Source organism: Acinonyx jubatus, chromosome B2 (genome assembly GCF_027475565.1).
Source record: "Acinonyx jubatus isolate Ajub_Pintada_27869175 chromosome B2, VMU_Ajub_asm_v1.0, whole genome shotgun sequence".
In the NCBI taxonomy this organism is placed as follows: Eukaryota; Metazoa; Chordata; class Mammalia; order Carnivora; family Felidae; genus Acinonyx; species Acinonyx jubatus.
The window spans coordinates 20,529,953-20,549,134 of record NC_069385.1 but is presented as its reverse complement, the minus strand read 5'-3'; the positions used below and the strand labels follow the sequence as shown (position 1 = coordinate 20,549,134).

General features: G+C 37.8%; 1 protein-coding gene across 1 annotated transcript; it reads right to left on the bottom strand.

Moving 5' to 3' along the window:
- Window positions 1–2,165: 2,165 nt before the first annotated feature.
- FBXO30 (F-box protein 30) lies at window positions 2,166–18,114 on the bottom strand. The gene is made up of 2 exons (XM_027056700.2): window positions 8,982–18,114; window positions 2,166–4,304 (listed from the first exon to the last, which is right to left on the bottom strand). Exons 1-2 carry the CDS (start codon window positions 11,001–11,003, stop codon window positions 4,101–4,103), a joined length of 2,226 nt encoding a protein of 741 aa, XP_026912501.1. The 5' UTR covers window positions 11,004–18,114; the 3' UTR covers window positions 2,166–4,100.
- Between the last annotated feature and the right edge of the window lie 1,068 nt (window positions 18,115–19,182).

The following is a 19,182-nucleotide window of genomic DNA, read 5'->3' as shown; positions in this document are numbered from 1 at the left end:
CATTTTCCAAAGTAATTTCCTTATATCTAAATGTCCCTTCTTTCTGAATTAGTAAAGTAGAAAAGTAAACCCGGTGAGGACACCTTTCTCTGAAATATCCCCACACAATCATATCCCCATACAATCATCAGTACCTGAACTTTGAGTACCTCAATTTTGTCATCATTAGAACAGAAACTTGAAAGGACTTATCTTTTGAACTTACTTTGATCTTTTAAATCAAAGAAAATAATTACATAAAAAGTGACATTAAAACAAAACCATCCTTCCTCTCCCTTATTTTATTTAGAAAGAAGTTTACAAGAATTGGTCTTTACTTACACAGCTCAAAACTTGTTTGGAAATCAGATTTAGGTCAAATCCTAACAAAACCCATCACTGAATTAAATTAAATACAATGGATGAGTCACTCATGAGTTGATTTTCTTTAAAGGGATAACTAACATTCCCTTACTTTCTAGGCCTCATGAACCTGTTAGGTAAGACTACTTAGAGGAGTATTTAGATAATCAAACACATATGAGAGAAATCCTTCCCAGGGGAGACTTTGTCCTTTGGCCAGTCTACTAAGAGACTGAGGGCTAGCTGCTTTCTTCTACTGCAACCCTAAACCTCCACCTGCAGGGGACCCAATCCTGTCACCTTCTGACATGGTGTGTCATGCATGAAACAATTTTTAAATGTCTGCATAACTATTCCTTAGAAAATTTTTACAATTAATAAATCCTAGATCTTTTTAGGTTGGGATACAAAATATGAAGAAATCTATTTTGCTTCTAAATGCCCAAAACTGCAAATTGCTAGAGGTTAACAATATGCTATCAATATAGTAATGGAAACTACCATATCGTCAAGGGATATGGAAGTTTTGTTGAAAACCTCATTATCTGTGAAGTTACTAAGATCCTAATATCCACTGTCAATAACAGCAACTACATTGATGGGATATGTAGCACAGGCTCAAAGACTAAAAAAAAGATTACCAGATTATCAGGCTTTAATATCTCTAAATGATAGGGTTGAAAGGATTCCTACAAATATTTTTGTAGGATTTAATCCAGTATGTCTACGTCTACTCTTTTTGTTTATCCTAGAAATCTAATATGTTCACATGACTCTGCAACCATTAAACAAGAATGGATGATGACAAGGCTAAAGGTTAATGCTAATGAACTGTAAGTTGCACTGCAATTTACTTTAAACAGAAGAAACACAAGTTAAATACTAGTAATAACACTAGTAAAACTGAAACACTAGTAAGTCCTAGTTTTTTAAAAAAATGTCCAACCACCATGGCACCCAATGTATTTTGTCATACAGCTATAAGATTGACACAACACACATCACTTAATTTAACCATTAATAACAAATTACCATTACTCTTAATTTTGGATTACACGTGTGTATATATTCAAACATACCGACTCCAATAGTACATCATTCAGGAGAATAGCTGGCATGTCCCAGGCTCTTCTCTAAGTTCTCAGACTTACAGTGCATCAGAATCACCTGAAGGCTTTTGTTAAAGCAGACTGCTGTTTCCTTCATCGAGTTTCTGATTAAGTCTACAGAGAGACCCAAGAATCTGCATTTCTAACAAATTCCCAGATGATCCTAGGAACCCCTACTGTTAAGTGACCTGTGAGTCTCAAAAGGCAATTACAGAGACAGAAAAGATAGAGAGAGAATGAGAAAAACAGAGACATGCAGTTCTAGGGAAGGAGGCAGCAGATAAAATTTAATACAGGTATTTCCTTCCATCCTGACACCTGCCCTTTATCTTGGTCAGAAAAAACTAAGAAATCAACAGACTCTCAAATGACAACTGACACACAAACCTTTTCACGCTTAAACACCTAGATAGATTGTTCCCATTACAAGTTTTAGAAAAACAATATAGCCAGAAACTCTTCAGCCTTTCAATACCCCTAGATGAGACTAATTTCAGGAAGACACTGAAAAGGCACAGAAAGTCAATGAGCTTTCCATATTAAAAAAAAAAAAAAATGCCCACCAGTAAAACAAGGGTGAGCAATGATAATCAACAAACTTTTACAACATGCACAAAATGTACACTTATTAGAAACACTGTGTTTGGAATTTCTCAAACAAGTATTAAAAGTTTATTTCAAAGAAAGTTTTTCTTTTTAAGTTACTGAGCCACATAAAGGGAAAATATTAATTTTATTAGAATTTGAACAAATGCTGCACAAAGAAAACATTTTAACAAAATCATATGGTGGCATAACAAACAAAAAAGAAAACAGCCAAAGATGTGTAAAAGAAATATAAGGTGGAAAACTGTTAAATATCTCATGATCCAGTGTGGAAACAAAAAGTCTAAACTTAAAAACCAAACAAGCACAACCATAAAACAAAAAGTTAATGTTTGTGCTATCCTAACCAGACACATTCTTCAGCAAAACTTTAAAAGGCAGAGTTATATTTTACAGTATTTGACATCATATTTCTGACTTTTTTCACAGAAATAGTATAGAATTCAATCTCACAGTTGAAGTTTCAACATGGAGAAATAATTATTCTATTAATTAAAATGACAGGTGAGGCAAAACAACTGATTAGCCTTTAATGCTATATTTGCAACTGTAATAAGGATGTGATCCAACCAAAAGAAGTCTTAAGTAGTTGAGAGTTTTTTTGCTACTGCCCAAGGAACACCTCTACCCAGTCTGATTGCCATATATGGTAATCAAGACCCTAATAACAATAGAGCATTCTCAGGGACAAATGTAAGAAAACATAAGAGAAGGTTGATGTTTTATAGCAAAGTAACTTGTCACCATTTCAGACTACTAAATGCCAGGAGTTACTTAAAACAAATTATTTAAGTATATGTCCCCATCTTTGCAATTTATTTCTAAATACTGACACCGTATATTCATTTTTTTAAACTGATTAATTAACATCAGGTGAATTATGGTGTATATCAATTTGAAAACTATAATAAAGTACCTCAACAATAAGACTTTGAGTATTTTTCTGTTATACCTTGATCTTTACACAAAGATGCAATTCTTACTATTTTGGTAGAGAAGTCTACGGGAAATAAACTTGGAAATGTTTTAAAGAGATTGTCAACCAAGACAGGTTTCTCCATTTCATGATTGTCATCTTACAAAGACACCGAATTTCACATTGTTAAACGTCTTAAAACAATATAGTTGTGATTTATAAAAAGGCAAAATTTTAAATGCTTAGTTAAGCCCTTTGCATTCTGAATATTTGAAATTTATTCACACAATGTGCCCAACCCAAACTTTAAATGAGGTATATTTTCTTCTCTCCAAATATCAGAAACCTAGCAAATGCAGAATATGATGAACAGTTTCAAATTAAAATAAATTCACAGGCTTTTTGTTTTCACTTTAACCTGTCATAAAACACACTGCCATGAGTCTTTGGATGCGGTGTCTAACAAAAACAAAAAGTTGCATATGGTCGGTCATTCTCTGTATGAGAGCTGCAAATATATAAGGTGAAAATATTTTTGTGAGTCTTTTTAAAACATGATAAATGCATTAGCAAACATCTGTCATGATTTTAAGTATTACCTAAATATATATTAAAGATCATCTGTGTACCAACAATTGTATAAGGGGAGCGCTAGAAAATAAAAATCTTATAATGATCTTACAGCAGTCCTTAAGCAATTGAATGTTTTCATCTGAAAAACAAATGCTGAAAAAATTTGATTCAAAGTTTTGCTTTTTGAATGCATGGGTTATAACCCACAGAAAACATGAGGAATACATTGTTTGGTCAGGATCTTGTTAGTTTAAGAAGCAAAAAATTTAAAAACCAAAATATGCACACCATTAAAAATACTAGTTCTGAAAATTATGTAGCTAAAAATTAAATCACCCTGTCCAGCAAGTTCCAAAAATTTCACACATTTCAAACATTAAGGCAACTTTTTTCCAACTAAACAGGACTTTATAAAAATATATGTCACTTCAAAACATTATATACATAGTGGCAATAAATTTAGCTAGTTGTAATCTTTAATACAATAAAGTGTCACATATGACAAACAAATTATACTAGGTGCTTGCATGTATGTGCAAGTGCAGTTACAGTCTCTAAAGTACAGGTTTTAAAACTGAGCGAAGTGAACGTCCTTCTTTAGTGAGTTCTCGTGTCACACACATACACGGCAGTGGGATTGCTTCCTCCCGTTTCTCTACAACATTGTAACTGCATTTCTTCAAGTGGTCAGCCATGCTTAGGATGTCAGCAAATTTCCATTCATTTACAGAACAAAATGCAGTACTGAATCGCCATACCTAAAAGAAAATTCTACTTCAGATTTAAACAAGTCAATTTACAAGTATCAAAATACACTTCTTGGTCCAACTGCAGACATTTGTACTGTGAGAGAAATAGCCAATATAATGTTTCAAGCAGTTAGCTACAAAACTGTAAATGAGTAAATCCATTTGGAGGCAAATCTGTTTATCAAATACCTGTAAATTACTTCTATGACATCATGATCTCAATAAATGCAGTAACCAAAAATAATAAAAGAAAAAACTCAACATTAAAAACTACATCCAACTAGACTTATTAAGCAATTTTTAAAAAATCATAACGTTGTTAATTCAGAGCTACTTCCTAAAATAATATATTGTACATTCTTTCATCCTATCCAATTGGCCACAGAGAACTATTCAGAGTCTGCAGATGCTGACAACACACATTATTATTTTTTTCCCCAAGTGTTTCTCCCATTCCTATTACACTATATGAAGTATGCCAAAAAATACACTATTTAGAAGTACCCAAGGTACTTTGTAATATTCATGAATACAGGTAATTCAATTTATTCAAAATGTTTCTAAAAAATTTACATAAAAAAGCTTTTGTAAAATGAGTCAAATTTTATTCCAGATCATTGTAAAATGCATTTCTAGGCAAAATATCCACTTGCTATCCCTATTCATGTGTCTACTGGCAAAAATATGGGCTACTTCCCCTTTTGCTCACTCAACAGCTCCAAGCCCTGAACAATGTTACCTTATTGGTCTAGCAATGACAGTTGTGACCCCTTCTCATCTTTACAGTTCTAAATATAAAGCTACCTGAACATAGGTGACAAGCAAGAATGGAGGACAGACTCAGGTAACAAGCATGAATGGGACAGATCAGGCCTAGGCATTCTAGCTAAGCTCATCAACAGGCACATGTGAAAGAACACTGAATACAATATAAACAGCAGATAACTCTAGAAAGTAGCAGATTTCAGAAAAGACCTCAGCACTCACTCATTAGAGCTTCTCAGGTAAGGAGGGCAATGTCTTCCAGGGTGGCCAGATGCCTTCAAATTCTGTGGGAACACTTAGTTGTCAGCTGGCGATAGAGGTCACCGCTGTTCAGCACAGAGGGTACTTACTCCCTGTATCCCTTGGGGTTATACCAACCATTCCTCCTGCATGGAGTTATTTCCTATGAGTCTGAGAGAGCAGCTACAAACAGACATTACAAATGTCATCAGCATCCCTTACAATCCCCTACAGCTATGAAACTAGAGGAAGAATTAGGAGTTTTGTTAAACTTCAGCAGAACAAATTCGTTTAAGATTCAATGGTGGCAGACAGCCTCCCTACTTCCACACAATTAATTAAGAGTCTGGTGAAACAAACTCAGGAAAAACTGGATGATTCCCACCTCCTGATGACAAGGTTTCTTAGTCATGGGCCAGTTGTTCTTTCAAAAGTATTCCTCAAGTACATTAGTGCCTGCTATATGGCGGTGCTGTGCTAGGCAGTAGATATTTTAGTTCCCAGAGTCTCACTTCTCAAGGAACTTACAGTCTGATGAAAAAGACCTGACAATTCATCAGTGAATTACAAAACAGCAGAGTGCTCTAGTAGGGGAACATAACCAGGCGCCACACGAACACGGAGCAGCGCACCTCCCTGAAGGCTTCAGTGTGGGGTGGGGATTCCAGAAGGCTTTCCTGAGGAAGTAAGATCTGTAGAGTAAGCAGGAAATATAGTGAGAAGATGAAGAACGCAAGTTCCAGAGACAGGTTCCCTAGGTCTGAATGCATCAATTAGTTGGACAAGTTACTTAACTTCTCTAAACTTCAGTTTCTTCATCCATAAAATAGGGACAGTAGATCAAATAAATTAACAGAAGTAAAATGCTTATTAGCATACTGTCAGGCATATTGCAAATGTTCAAATGTAGGTATTGTGTTAGGGACAACATACTCGAAGGCTGTAAGTGAAGAACACAAGAAAGAAAACATCAGGAAACTGTTAAGTAAATCAACATAGGTGGAATATAAGAACAAGAGGAAACTGAAGACATAAGATTTATAATATGAATCTTACAATTTGAGATTATAAAAAAGTCTTAAATGTTTCATTAAGGAATCTTTCTCTATCCTGGAACAATAAACAAACATGGAAGTTTTTTTGTTTTTTAAATTTTTTCTCAATGTTGATTTATTTTTGAGAGACACAGAAAGACAGAACATGGGTAGGGGAGGGGCAGAGAGAGAGGGGGACACAGAATCCGAAGCAGGCTCCAGGCTCTGGACATTCAGCACAGAGCCTGATGCAGGGCTTGACTCACGAATGGTGAGATCATGACCTGAGCCAAAGTCAGACACTCAACTGACTGAGCCACCCAGGTGCCCCAAACTATCTTGTTTTTTTAAAAAAATTTTTTTAATGTTTATTCATTTTTGAGAGACAGACTGTGAGCGGGGGAGGGGCAGAGAGACAGATCAAGTCATGATGTCACCGTGAGTTCGAGCCCCACGTCGGGCTCTGTGCTGACAGCTCAGAGCCTGGAGCCTGCTTCGGGTCCTGTGTCTCCCTCTCAACCTGCCCTCGCGCCCTGCTCATGCTGTCTCTCTCTCTCTCTCTCAAAAATTAATAAACATTTGAAAAAATACATATATATTTCTAAGGTGCCTGGGTGGCTCAGCCGATTGAGCGTCTGACTTCAGCTCAGGTCATGATCTCGCCATTTGTGAGTTTGATCCCCACACTGGACTTGCTCCTGTCAACCTGTCAGCTCAGAGCCCAATTTGGCTCTTCTGTCCACCCCCCTCTGCCCTTCCCCCCCACCTCTCTCTCTCTAACAATGAAACATTAAAAAATATACTTAAAACAAGAAAATATTTCTCACTCTAGTCCTTATGGAGAGAATATGCTGGAGAAGGACCCAATTAGGAACAGAAACCCAGTTAGGCTCTCTTGCGGTAAGCAAGAGAGAGCCGAAGGGGACAGAGCTAAGGAAATGGCAGTGGAAACAATAAACAAACCGGAGTGGTATGAAGAAGGGAGACTCAGGAAGACTTTGTGATTACGTAGACGTGGAAATAAAGGGGGGAAAAAGAAGTCAACCCTACCTCCCAAACTCCTAGTTTAGGCAATCTGATAGATGATAAGGCCACCTGCTGAGATTAGGGGGGATAGAGATGTAGATGTAGAGTAGGTTGGACATGCTGAGTTTGATGGCCCTGTGAGACAGTCAAGTGGAAATGTCCAGGAGATGCTTGTACAGTCTAGAGTTCAGGAGAAAGCAGCCAGGATACAGATGTGGGAGTACTCTGCGTAAATGATGGCAATTTAAACTCCAAGAGTAGATGAGATTTTCTGCAGGAACAGAATTCCCAGAAAGTATGTTACCTCATAGGTCAATACTAATGAGCAAGGACAAAAAGAGACCACGCTCAGAGTATCCCATCCTGAATGGGAGAAAGACACCACGTCACCTGTATGTGTATGCAGGTACACAGCAAGTATGAAACCTTCTGCCACTAGAATTCCCATTTGGGAAAAAAATGATAAAATAGTGTATTCATTTGTTGGTCAAAGCTTCACGAGAGCACAAAAGATGTAGAATTCTATTCTGAAAAACTGCAGCAAATGAATAAAAGTCAGAGAAAACCTAAGGGTGATAAGAACAAAGTAGCTAGAGATTTGAAACCTGTGCAACCAAGGTGAAGATTCTTCCACTTTATAAAATGCAAAATGTCACATTATAAATGTTCTAAAATGAAAATCTGCAATAGAAGATACTTGTAATGCCTTCTAGTTTCTCTTAGATGGTACCTCAGAAAGTGGGCAAAAGTAGGGGCCCCAGGGTGGCCCAGTCGGTAGAGCATGCGACTCTTGATCTCAACGTTGTGAGTTTGAGCCCCATGATGGGCATAAAAATTACTTTAAAAAAATAATTAAAAAATTATAAAGATAAAAAGAAGGTGGACGGAAGTAGACTTTTCACAAGAGAAAATGGTGGAGCCAGGATTCGTTCCCAGGTCGGCCTCAATCCCCAGCACAAGTCTCCAATATGCAACACTCTCTTGTACAGTCCTACATCCAGAGCCCCCACCCCTAGTATCAAGTCCAACTACCCTACTCTCACCTCACTTCAACCTAACACATTTCCACATCTATCCATTTATGCTCTCTATCCCCCCAAATACTCCACTGATCACTTACTAACAGAAGCACTTGTAACTTTTTTCATCTCTCCCTATTTAAGTTCTACCTGAAATAACCAAATTCTAAGAAAGAAATCGCTAGGAATGGAGAGAAACTGCCAATTGTAAGCAGTGAAAAACCTTGTCCTCGCTTCCTTCATCGTCCTATAGTGAAAATGTTTCAGATGGAACTCAAAATAGAAGGTGGTTAACATGGATTCAAAAGGAGTTGTTACGGAAGAATTGAATAAGGACAGAACTGCTCAACTAAAAAAACACAAGTGGCCTCTTACACATCAGAATGCCAAATTAGAACCCAATACTGGGATGTCTGCAGTAAATATGTGATTATGACAAACAATTCTAGCCTAGTTTTCTATTAACTATCATTATGTTTAAAAAGTCTGTCAGATTGAAGAACGGTCAATTTTTCAACAAGATCTTAATTTTATTAATTGTGCAACATTAAGTGTCTACCATATGTCAATTAAGGAGATGATACAGTTGAGATTAAACTAACCTTTTCTTTTATTTGCCATGATGAATTTCCTTCTGGATACTTCTTTTTCCCCCACTGCAGTATGACCATTCCACGCGACTGAAGCAGGCTGCCACATACATCCCTCATTAACTTGGATACACATGAGAGCTGGCATAAACTGAAGCCATCAAGAAAGCCTGCAATATGTTGTAGGACCTCAAAAGGAAGACTACTTAGATGGTCACTATGTAATCCCAACACACAGTTTCTAGCAGGCTCCACTAAAACTGTAGATACACAAGGCTGAACTCCAAATGACCTCAAATGGCGGTCATGTATAATCTTTGCTCCTTGGGTTGATGGACAAAATCTACGCTGAGAGTAGGTACAACCATAATATGCTAAAGGACACCTCTGTTCCATCCAGCCATTGAGTCCAGCATGAATGTCACCATGCACATTCTTAAAATGGGAAGAAAATTCTTTTCTTCTAAATAACTGTCCACAAACAAATGTAAACATTGAACGCTGCTTGGGTTGATACCTAGCGACACATTCCAATACTAAATCCAGCCCAAGTGTCTGAAAAGGACTTGGATTTGAAAGCTGTGGATTGGCATGATCACAAGCAGAAGCTGAAGCTATCTCCCCAACCATTGTATTTGTAGCTAATATTGCAGATGGAAGTGAAAAAGTCTGAGTCCCAAAATCAATGCGATATACATCAACCATGCGACTATCAGATATACCCCTCCCACCTGGAGAATCTCCTAGACAAAACAGTAATGCTGCTGTGATTAGATCTATTCCTTGGAGGCCCATTGGATCTTCTGCAACTTCCAAATCTGACGTATCTACTGCTTTATCTTCTTTTGGTTTGGACCAACATGAATTAGAAAGAAATTTGAATGAAGGAGGATGACTGAAAGATAAGACATCCACATGCCTCAAATCCCCTAAGTCTACTTTTCTCCAACACAATTCTCCTTCATCCTCACCATCTGGCATGAGGATGTGCTGAACTGTGCCATTAGGCAAAGCATTAAGTTGTGCTGCTACTGAAAGTGAACTGGAAGGATCTGAAGTGCCATCTGATGCTATACATTCTCCATTTGTTAAGTTACTTTGTTTTGAATCACCATGTAATTTCTGACTTTGGTCTATGGCCTGTGTACATATATTTTCCAAAGAAAAGCCATTACAAAGAGCAGAAGTGCCATAAGAACTGGTGTTCGAGTCATACAATATATCACTTGAGCCATTTTGTTCAGACTGGAAATTCAGACTTGTGTCATTATGATCAATTCCACCCACTGCTCCTATCTCCTCCTCATAAAGATGGTCCTGGTCTTTCAAGTGTCTATTCTGCAAGCTTTCTCTGGCATTTTGCTCTTCATTCACTTCATTTGGGGAAGCACAAAGACTTGTACTTAACATGCCAATGTCTCTTGTGGCGGTATTCAGGATATCTAAGGCAGCAGCCAAACTTCTGGTTGTTTCTACAGTAGCTTGATAAAGTGCACCATAAGATTCTTCATCAACAGATACCAAACCATTAGTATGTGGTATTTCCGGGACACTTGATTTAACTGAGATTTGTTCTCTAGGTTCTGCCACTTTATCAGTTGCTTTTGACATCATGGTGGCTACTTTGAGAGACTCTAAGAGCATCCTTTGGTCTTGAAGGGCCAAGGCCATATCTAATTGTGCCACTTCATCGACATCTCTGCTTAGATTTTCATACGATTTCCGATCTGCGTAACTAACTGGCCATCGGTTCCACTCCATAGTACAGCACACCACACTTGCAGGACACATTTCCAGATGTTCAGCAACTTTATTTCGAGCCATTGTAAACGGACATCCGAAATCCCTATTTAAGCAAGGCACTCGTTCAAATGGACATAAAAGTCGATGCTCATCAGCTTTACAAGAATGGAAAACTGCTCCACAAACCAGTGGACAACCAATCAAGTCACAGGAAATCCCAGGCTCCGGTCTGATCATACACCGTCTACTGACACAAGTCACACAGTGTGAATGCTGCAGCTCCTCCTCCATAATGGCCAGTCCAGCTCTAGTTGTTGAGATGGAAAAAAGATAAGAAGTTAGGCAAAAAGTGGTCGATTTTTAAAAATCGTTGAATAATATAAATCAAGTCATAAAGGTGTACTGACTTACTGCAAGATGAAATACATGAAATAAACATATTTAACAAGTTTACTTTACATACAATCAGTCCATCTTGAAACAACTTAAGCACTTCAAAGAACCGCAGTTCATTTTCATATATCATGAAACAATATGCCTAAAGAGGTCAAGTGTTTCAAAATATAATACTTGAATTCTAGTACACTGTGTAGTATATAAATTGATGCCAAAAACAAATTAATGCATGTCTAACTTCTAAATTCCAAGACTGTTTTAGCTTTTATTTTTTTAAGACTGATTCTGAAGCACCCAGACTGCAGAAATCTCATCATTTCTTAAAAGGGAATGATCTGAATTTCATGAATATACTTAACTAAAAGTATTAGAAGCTTTTGTTTTATTCCCTCTAAATATATGAATTCATTTAGGATTTCGTCTATTGATCACTCCTTCTACATAGTGATCACCATAGTGAGCCTTAATTAGAACACAGAGGGAATTTACCCACAAAACCTAAGTTCCAGTTCAGTTGGTGGTTATGGGCAAATCACTTACTTCTGAGGGTCACAGTTTCCATTCATTCATCAAACATCTATTTATTGTTTAACTAGTATGCACCAGGCACTGTGTTTGGTGTGGCAATATAAAGATTATTAGTAAGACGTGGTGCCTCCTCTCAATGAACTACAGCAGGTCAGAGACACAACAGTAAAAATCATGTCACATCATTATGTGACCGATTTGACAGAAGTAGAATGGTAACACGGAGAACGTAATTATCAGCATGGTAGGGGCTAGAGAATTCACAGTAGTCTTGAAAGACGGGAAATCTTAAGCATAGGAGGGGACACTTGGAAAGGTAGGGAAGTATTCAATGTTGAAGTAATGACATGTAAATACAGAAAAGTAAGAATTGGCAAAACATATTCAGGGAACTTGAAGTTTCCTAGTGTTGCTGGATCATAAGGTGAAACACTACATAGCTGTGGGAGATGAGGCAGGATAGTAGAAATAAAGCAAATCATTAAGACTGCGCTATATGCTACTCTCAGGAGGTCAGACTTTAAGTAATAGGAAGTCACTGAGGATTTGAGCAAAGAAATAGTATCTATAAAACATTAGGAGGGGTTTACAGATACCTAATGGTCTTCCCTGCCTTTATCAAGAAAAATTTTATACAAAAATAAGAGAAAACATCAGCAAAATATACTGATATAATTACTGACACTATGCACTGTATTTTTTTTCTCTAATCTTCAACATCTTTATTGACTTGTTCCTATGAGCAGTAAAAACTTAAAAAACTATTTCATCTTTAAAAACCTAAATAATAAAACAATATCCTCCTTCTACTACTATTCTTTTTTCCTAGTCAAGCTTTCAGAAGGGAAGAAAACAAAAACAAACCTTCAACTCTCCCATGTACTCTTCTGGCCTCTAATCAGTCTTTATTTTTACCACCAGTCATTAAAATGGCTCTGAGATCCTCAATGCTAAATCCAAAGGGCATTTTTTCCAGACCTCACCTTCCCTGGCCATTTCCTTTATTATGCTGACTATTCCCTCCCTTTTGACATATTTATCTTTCCTATAGTTTTCAAGATGTCACATTTCCCTGATTTCGTGCGCCCCCCCTGCCCCCATCTCTTTGATTATTCTTTAATCTTTTCTTCTAAAATATTTCTCTTCTTCAGGGAGCATGTCATTTCTTGCTCATTCTATACATTCCCCTTGGGTGCTCTCAATTTCTCAAAAGCTTCAATTACCACCCATATGCTGAAAACTAATCTATACCACTTGCCCGGACCCCTCTTCCAAACTTTAGATCTGTACAGCCGATTGCTTATTATACATCTCTACTTCTACATGCACAAGCAACTCATCTCAACATTTCCCAAATTAAATTACATTGTAATAGATAACAATTTTCTGGGTAAGAAGTCGATTCTTAGCCTATTTTCTTCACTTCAGGGCATAAAAGATTACTAGCTCTCTGGACATATTTTTCCATAAATTCTACCTGGGTTCCAGGTGGCTAATGTAAACTAACTACTCCCAAATTTGCTTTTTATTTTTCTCCAGTCCAGGGTTGATTTTTGCCAAACAATAACAAAAGTCTACCTAATACTGACAGAGCTCTTGATTAAGTGGAAAAATTTCTGAGTTGGTATTATGGCACTTACTGATGCCTGGAGGGTAAAAACCAAAGCACACATTTAACAAGAAAACTGTATCTTTAAATTGTGTTTAAAAATTACAAATTATGAGTTAAATACTTCTGCATGTTTATCCCCATAAGTTTTACAGGTTAAGACAGAACCTGTATGTTAAACACACACATGCTCACAGAGTCATAATAGAAGAAATGACAAGACTAATGATGACAAACATTTGTAAATTGAGCAGAGGTTCAAAGAGAAATGTTAGTAAGAATTAAGACAAATTTTACAGAGTGATTAGATTGTGAAAACAGCTGTAGCTTTCTTATTTTGCAATAAGACTGAGTTCTTCTCACGTGCTGAGGGGTTATAAGCTTGACTGTTACCAAGAGAGAACCTAAAAATACACGCAGTTCTAAAGAAGTGACCACTGCTCTCATAACTTGTAGAAACACTTTATGTTATGTGCACATCACATGACCACACAGGCAGAACACATCTCAAAAACATCACTTAATTCTAAAATAGCAACTGCTACAAACAACTAAGTTAAATGCAAAACAGCGACAACTTTGAAAGGAAGATGTAGAAGGGCTCTCAAGCTTCACAATAGTTTGTTCCACACTACTCCCCTCGGAATAAGAAAAATGTTTTTAAAAAAATAAAAAGAAACAAAAGCATCCATAGCAATGAGTCTACAATATTTATTTACTGAAGTAGACCTCGAAGGAAAAAAAAACACTAATTATGTACCAATTTTATCCCTGATGTATATCATTTCATGTAATGTCCCTTAACACTCACAACAACCCAGAGGAAACTGAGGTTCAAAAAGGTTTAAGTGACTTGCCCAAGGTCATCCACCTAGTAAGTGGCAGAGCTAGGATTTACGTCTGTATCTGATCAATGCACAAGGACAACAGATATGTTTACTCATAAAAGCTTAAGAAAATAGGCAGTACACTTCAGTAACTGGTGATCCAATTTTAAGATGTTATTTGAGGAATGGAGATTACACAACTTTGCTTGTAGTTTATTCCAACACTTAGTCACCCCTGTGGTCAAGAAAGTCTTTTTGGTCCTTTGTAATTACAATAGCACATAACTTCACTTTGAATATAAGTGTTTAAAACTACTTTTAAAATAACTACATTTGTAATACTCAGTATAAACTTATGGAACAAGAATACAAATTTAACAATTCTCAAAACGGCCATATAAAGTAGGAATCAAGTTTAATTCCATTTTACAAGTGAATATATTCAAAAATAAGTTAAGAAAATGCACCAGATAATACCCAGAGTGTATTCTGGGGTAGAATCCTCAGCTTAAAAATTTTAAACTACCAGATCCATTCTTTTTCTAATCAAGATCATCACCAAATTAAATATACCTCCATAAAGTATTTTATAATTGGTCATAAATCCTGTGAAATGGGTTTAAAGCATCCGTCCCTGACTTCTCAGTTGAACAGTGACACAGCAGACTCAGTAGAAAACAAGTTGCTAAAACTGAGCCTTCAAATTAAAGATAAGCTTAATTGAAAACTCAGTATTAAGTTTTCTTAAACTCTCTTTAAAAAGAATCTTAACATTCCATATAACATCTCTTTTAATTTACACTTAAAATTGAATGACTGGGAAAAGTCTCATTAGACTACAAAATGTTTGTAAATGATTAAATGCTTTACAATAGTGTCAATTTTCTCCAACAGAAATTCTTGGCCAACTCATACTCTCTGACTGACAAGCAATCCATAAAAATAGTTTTTAAGACATGCCATTTTCCCATACAGTGAAATGAGGCCTTGTCATTTAAGGCTATTTCTAGACATAAAAATAACTGCCCTCAAAAACCCATTTCTTTATTTTTCCAAATTCATCAAAGTAAGTAAGGAGATAAATACATACAACACTGCAAGTTAGCATGACGTTACAACACTAAGTCAAGTCACCCAAAGCGCTCAACGCAGCTTGTTGCTACGTATGTCTCTGCTGGCAAGACCCATGCACACACGCACACCTCCCCTCCAACTCCTGCCTCGAATCTTAGGTCGCAGCATAAATGTTACTTTCCACACACCAAAGACAAGGTATGGGTCTCACATTATGCTGTGGGCTCAGGACACTCTGCATTCTTCCTTGGTAATACCAGTCACAATTCTTTAAGTAAATCGTTATCCTTCAATAACTACCCGCACAGGAAAACTTCAAGCTTCCTGAAGGAGACAGAACCATCTCTGTCTCATCCATTCTTGTGTTCCCTTATTCCAGACTGTGCCTAATTGGAGCTTCACTTATTTTAGAAACATGAATAAATGAAAGAATTATACTACAAGAAAGAGCCAAATGGATTCCAAAACAAAATGAGATTCCTGATGTCATGGGAGTCTACATACTTCACAAAAAAATACAACCTTACAGACCTAGTATTAGACAATCAGACTGAGCCAAAATTACCTCACTGTACCAGCTATAAAAAGTCAGTAATGCTCAAACATTTACTGAGGACCTAAGTTATATGTTCCAAGCATTATATACAGAGTAAACTGACTATGAAAAAAGCAAATTAAAGGGGAAAGGAAGTCAAAGAAAGTTGATTTCAACCTCTCATTATTTTAAAATCTTAAAAAATAATAGTCATAAAAGGTACAGGCGTAAATGTTTGCCTGTATATCGTCCCACTATTTTAACTCCCTAATCGACTCTGTGCAGTTTCAAAAAGAAAAGCAGAGAGAGGTGGAGGTGTGTGCACATGTGCACGTGCCTGAGTAGCTATATGGTTAAGAAGCTCCAAAAAGGAAGTGGCATCAGCCTACTGCTTAATGTTACAGCTACTATGGTACTAGATGAAACAGAATTCCACTTAAACAATAAAATGTTGTTTCAATGTAAGGCTGAAAAGGAACAACAGACAGACATGTTCAATTGGTTAACACAAGCAAGTCTACAACTGAAATCTGACATTTAGCAATCAGTTATAAGCGGCTCCAAACAAGTCTCATGCTACAGTTGGAGGCACTGGTCATAGTAATACAATTAACTGTACAAGTAATATTAAATAGAAACACCTGCTGGGTGATTTGCAGATCAAGCGCAATCAGTATTAAAGACCATAATAAATCTATAACCTCAGTTGGACATCTTATTTCACTGGTTTAAAAAGGAGCGGGAGGGGGGTGGCAGTGACTAGGCAAGATTTAAAATCCTCTATCATTAAACTTCCAACTCAAAGCACATGCCCTCCTGATGAGTCCAAAATGGCTAAATGGGTTACACTGTATACATTCTTTGTATTCGATTTTGGTTCGGCCTTTTTATTTATAGAATCATGACCTAATTATATGGAATTTCTTTTCAAATTTTTAACTATTCCCCTTTTGATATAATCAAAACATATATCTTCTAGTCTAAATATGGTCATGAGTAGTTTATTCCAAAGTGAAGTTCTAACTGCTTGCAATGTTCTCCACTAAATAAGCAAATGAAACTATTACAGACTTAAATTAAAATAATATTTACAAATACTTAATACTCAGACCAGACCTATTTGAGCAGATACTCAGATAAAAATAATCCACCCAAATGGTGGTACTCAGCTTACTGAAATGAGCATCATGGCAGAGGGGAATGGGCTTCTAAGGAATCTCAGCTTTGTGACCTTGAGGCTATTACTCTATGGTTAAAACAACCTGGAACTCTATAAAGGTTAGTTATAATTATATGCGCCCAACAGGATACAATGTATTCCTCAGAAAAAGATGTACTTCACTTTACGCAACAGCCACATTTACATACACAAAGCTTAATGTAAAATAATGTTTTATATCAAGTCATTTATAATTATAAAGCTTACCAAAAGCAACCGTATGAGGAAACAACCTATGTTAACATTATCCACACACACACAACAAGACCTATCCTTTTTATAAAAGATTTCTGGACTGGGTTTTAATTGGGGTATGTCTGTAATTATCTAACTGCCTACAGCATAAAAACCATTAGTCTAATGGTTCACATAGTTCTCACAAAGTTCAATCAAACTGAACATAGTTCATAGTTCATCTCGCATAGTTCATCAAACTGAAATTGAAATTAAATATTTTATATAGCCTTTTCATTGAAGACTTTGTCAAAGAATTCTACAAATACAATGTCCTTTTAATGAAACAGGCATAGGAACTCAGTTAAAAGATGTATCCAAAATCATACAAAATAGCACAGGGCTTACCCCACTGAAAGTCACATTTCTGTAATATACTAGATCAAAGAGTAAACACGCATATGTGGTGACCTTAAAGTACCCCTCTAACTATATACATTATCTCAAAGTATTACCACTCTTTCATAGGTATTGTATTAGGATACTTTGTATTTTTTAAAAGTCTCCAATGGTAGACAGGGAGAAATACTGGGTTGAAATTAAACACCTAGCGCACTTGGAATGCATAAAAGTTTGCCTATACCAGAAACTTCAGCTCTCTGGTAACACTCACAGAACTCCACCCGCTAACAAGTCCAGAACCACAAAAAAAGCTTATGTCACTGCATTAAAGTACTAGGTAAAAACAAGTTGGCAATGTAAAAGTTGCCAAAACACCATGTTATCCTCAATTAGGCTTCTGGAGTAAGAAACAGTGACTAAGCATAAAGAACAGTGATTCAGCGAAAACTGCATACTGAAAAATTAAACCCTTAGAAAAATCCTAAACATACATTTTATGCTATTCTTTTCCCTTTGCTGCGTCGAAAACTGGAGTGCTACTTTGTAAAACCTTAGCAAATATGAGCAAAGGCAAAAATCTGCTCATGTAACTTACTAGGTCTCTAAAGGATACAACACAGTATTGAAATGCAGCAAAAAAAAATAATAATAAAATCAAGTTTAAAGTTTGGGAGGTTTGTATTTAAAGAGTTTTAAGTTAATCTACACGGATATCAGAATGCCCATAAATAGCTTCCTCTTGGATCAGAGTCAACAAAGTAATTACGGAATAAAAGGTCAATTCCTTCCCAACCATCTTTTATCTGGGACTTACGACAGAGCTCAGAAAGAAAAACGAGAGGGGAACGGAGTGCAAGAACCATGGTAAACAACATACTGTTCTGCCCGTCTGTCTCTATCCTCCCAAATACACACGTTAAAAACATACTCAAAGGAGGTTATTTTGAATTCAACGTGCACTCCGTGGCCTCCTTCCAAGCACTGTTCCACGGACAGGACACAAATAACTTGGAAATGGTCATACCCCTCAGATCCAGAAAATCAGGAAGTTTCTCTTTAATAAGGGCTCTCAGAGGCTAAGGCTAAGATCCGCTCACTACCATGAATGGAAAAGTTACCAACTTCACTCATCCCGTGAAGACAGTAAATAATGCCTCCCAATCTTCCTTTAACCCGTCTGTCCCCAAACAACCCAAGTTTCCCAACGGCAAAAGGAAAGAGAAGCCGGGTTTTCAAGGTTCGGAGGGCTTCCCAAGTTCACCCCCCGCTTCACCCCTCTCTCCCCGGCACACGGACGGACACGCCAGCCAGGTGACACGGGGGTCGCGGCTCGCGCGTGGGTCGCCATTGCTGACCGCCTGCCCCCCCCGCGGGCCGGGCAGGACGACCTGCGCGGACGCCCACGCCGCGGACGCCCTGTGGGCGCGCCAGGCCAGGCCGGCCGGGGACCCGCGGGGCCGGCGCGGGCCGTGTTTACTCCGCCCAGGCCCGGCCCGCCGCCCCCCCGAGGCCGCCGCCGCCCCGGCCGCGGGCCTCGCACTGCCCGGCCGCCGCCTCCGTCCTCGGCGCAGCCCGCGCCGCGCCGGCCTCCCCCGCCGGCCTCCCGACACTCACCGCCCCGCGCGGCCGAACCGCGGCCCAGGCCTTGGCTGCCGAGGCCGCCGTGCCCGGCTGCTCCGCGCGGTCCCGGCCGCTCGGCGCCCCAC

Excerpts from the sequence above, each read along its gene's own strand:
- FBXO30 (XM_027056700.2), bottom strand. The coding sequence starts at position 11,003 with ATGGAGGAGGAGCTGCAGCATTCACACTGTGTGACTTGTGTCAGTAGA. Across the intron at positions 4,305-8,981 it reads CATGGCAAATAAAAGAAAAG|GTATGGCGATTCAGTACTGC; the intron begins GTTAGTTTAATC and ends ATTTTCTTTTAG.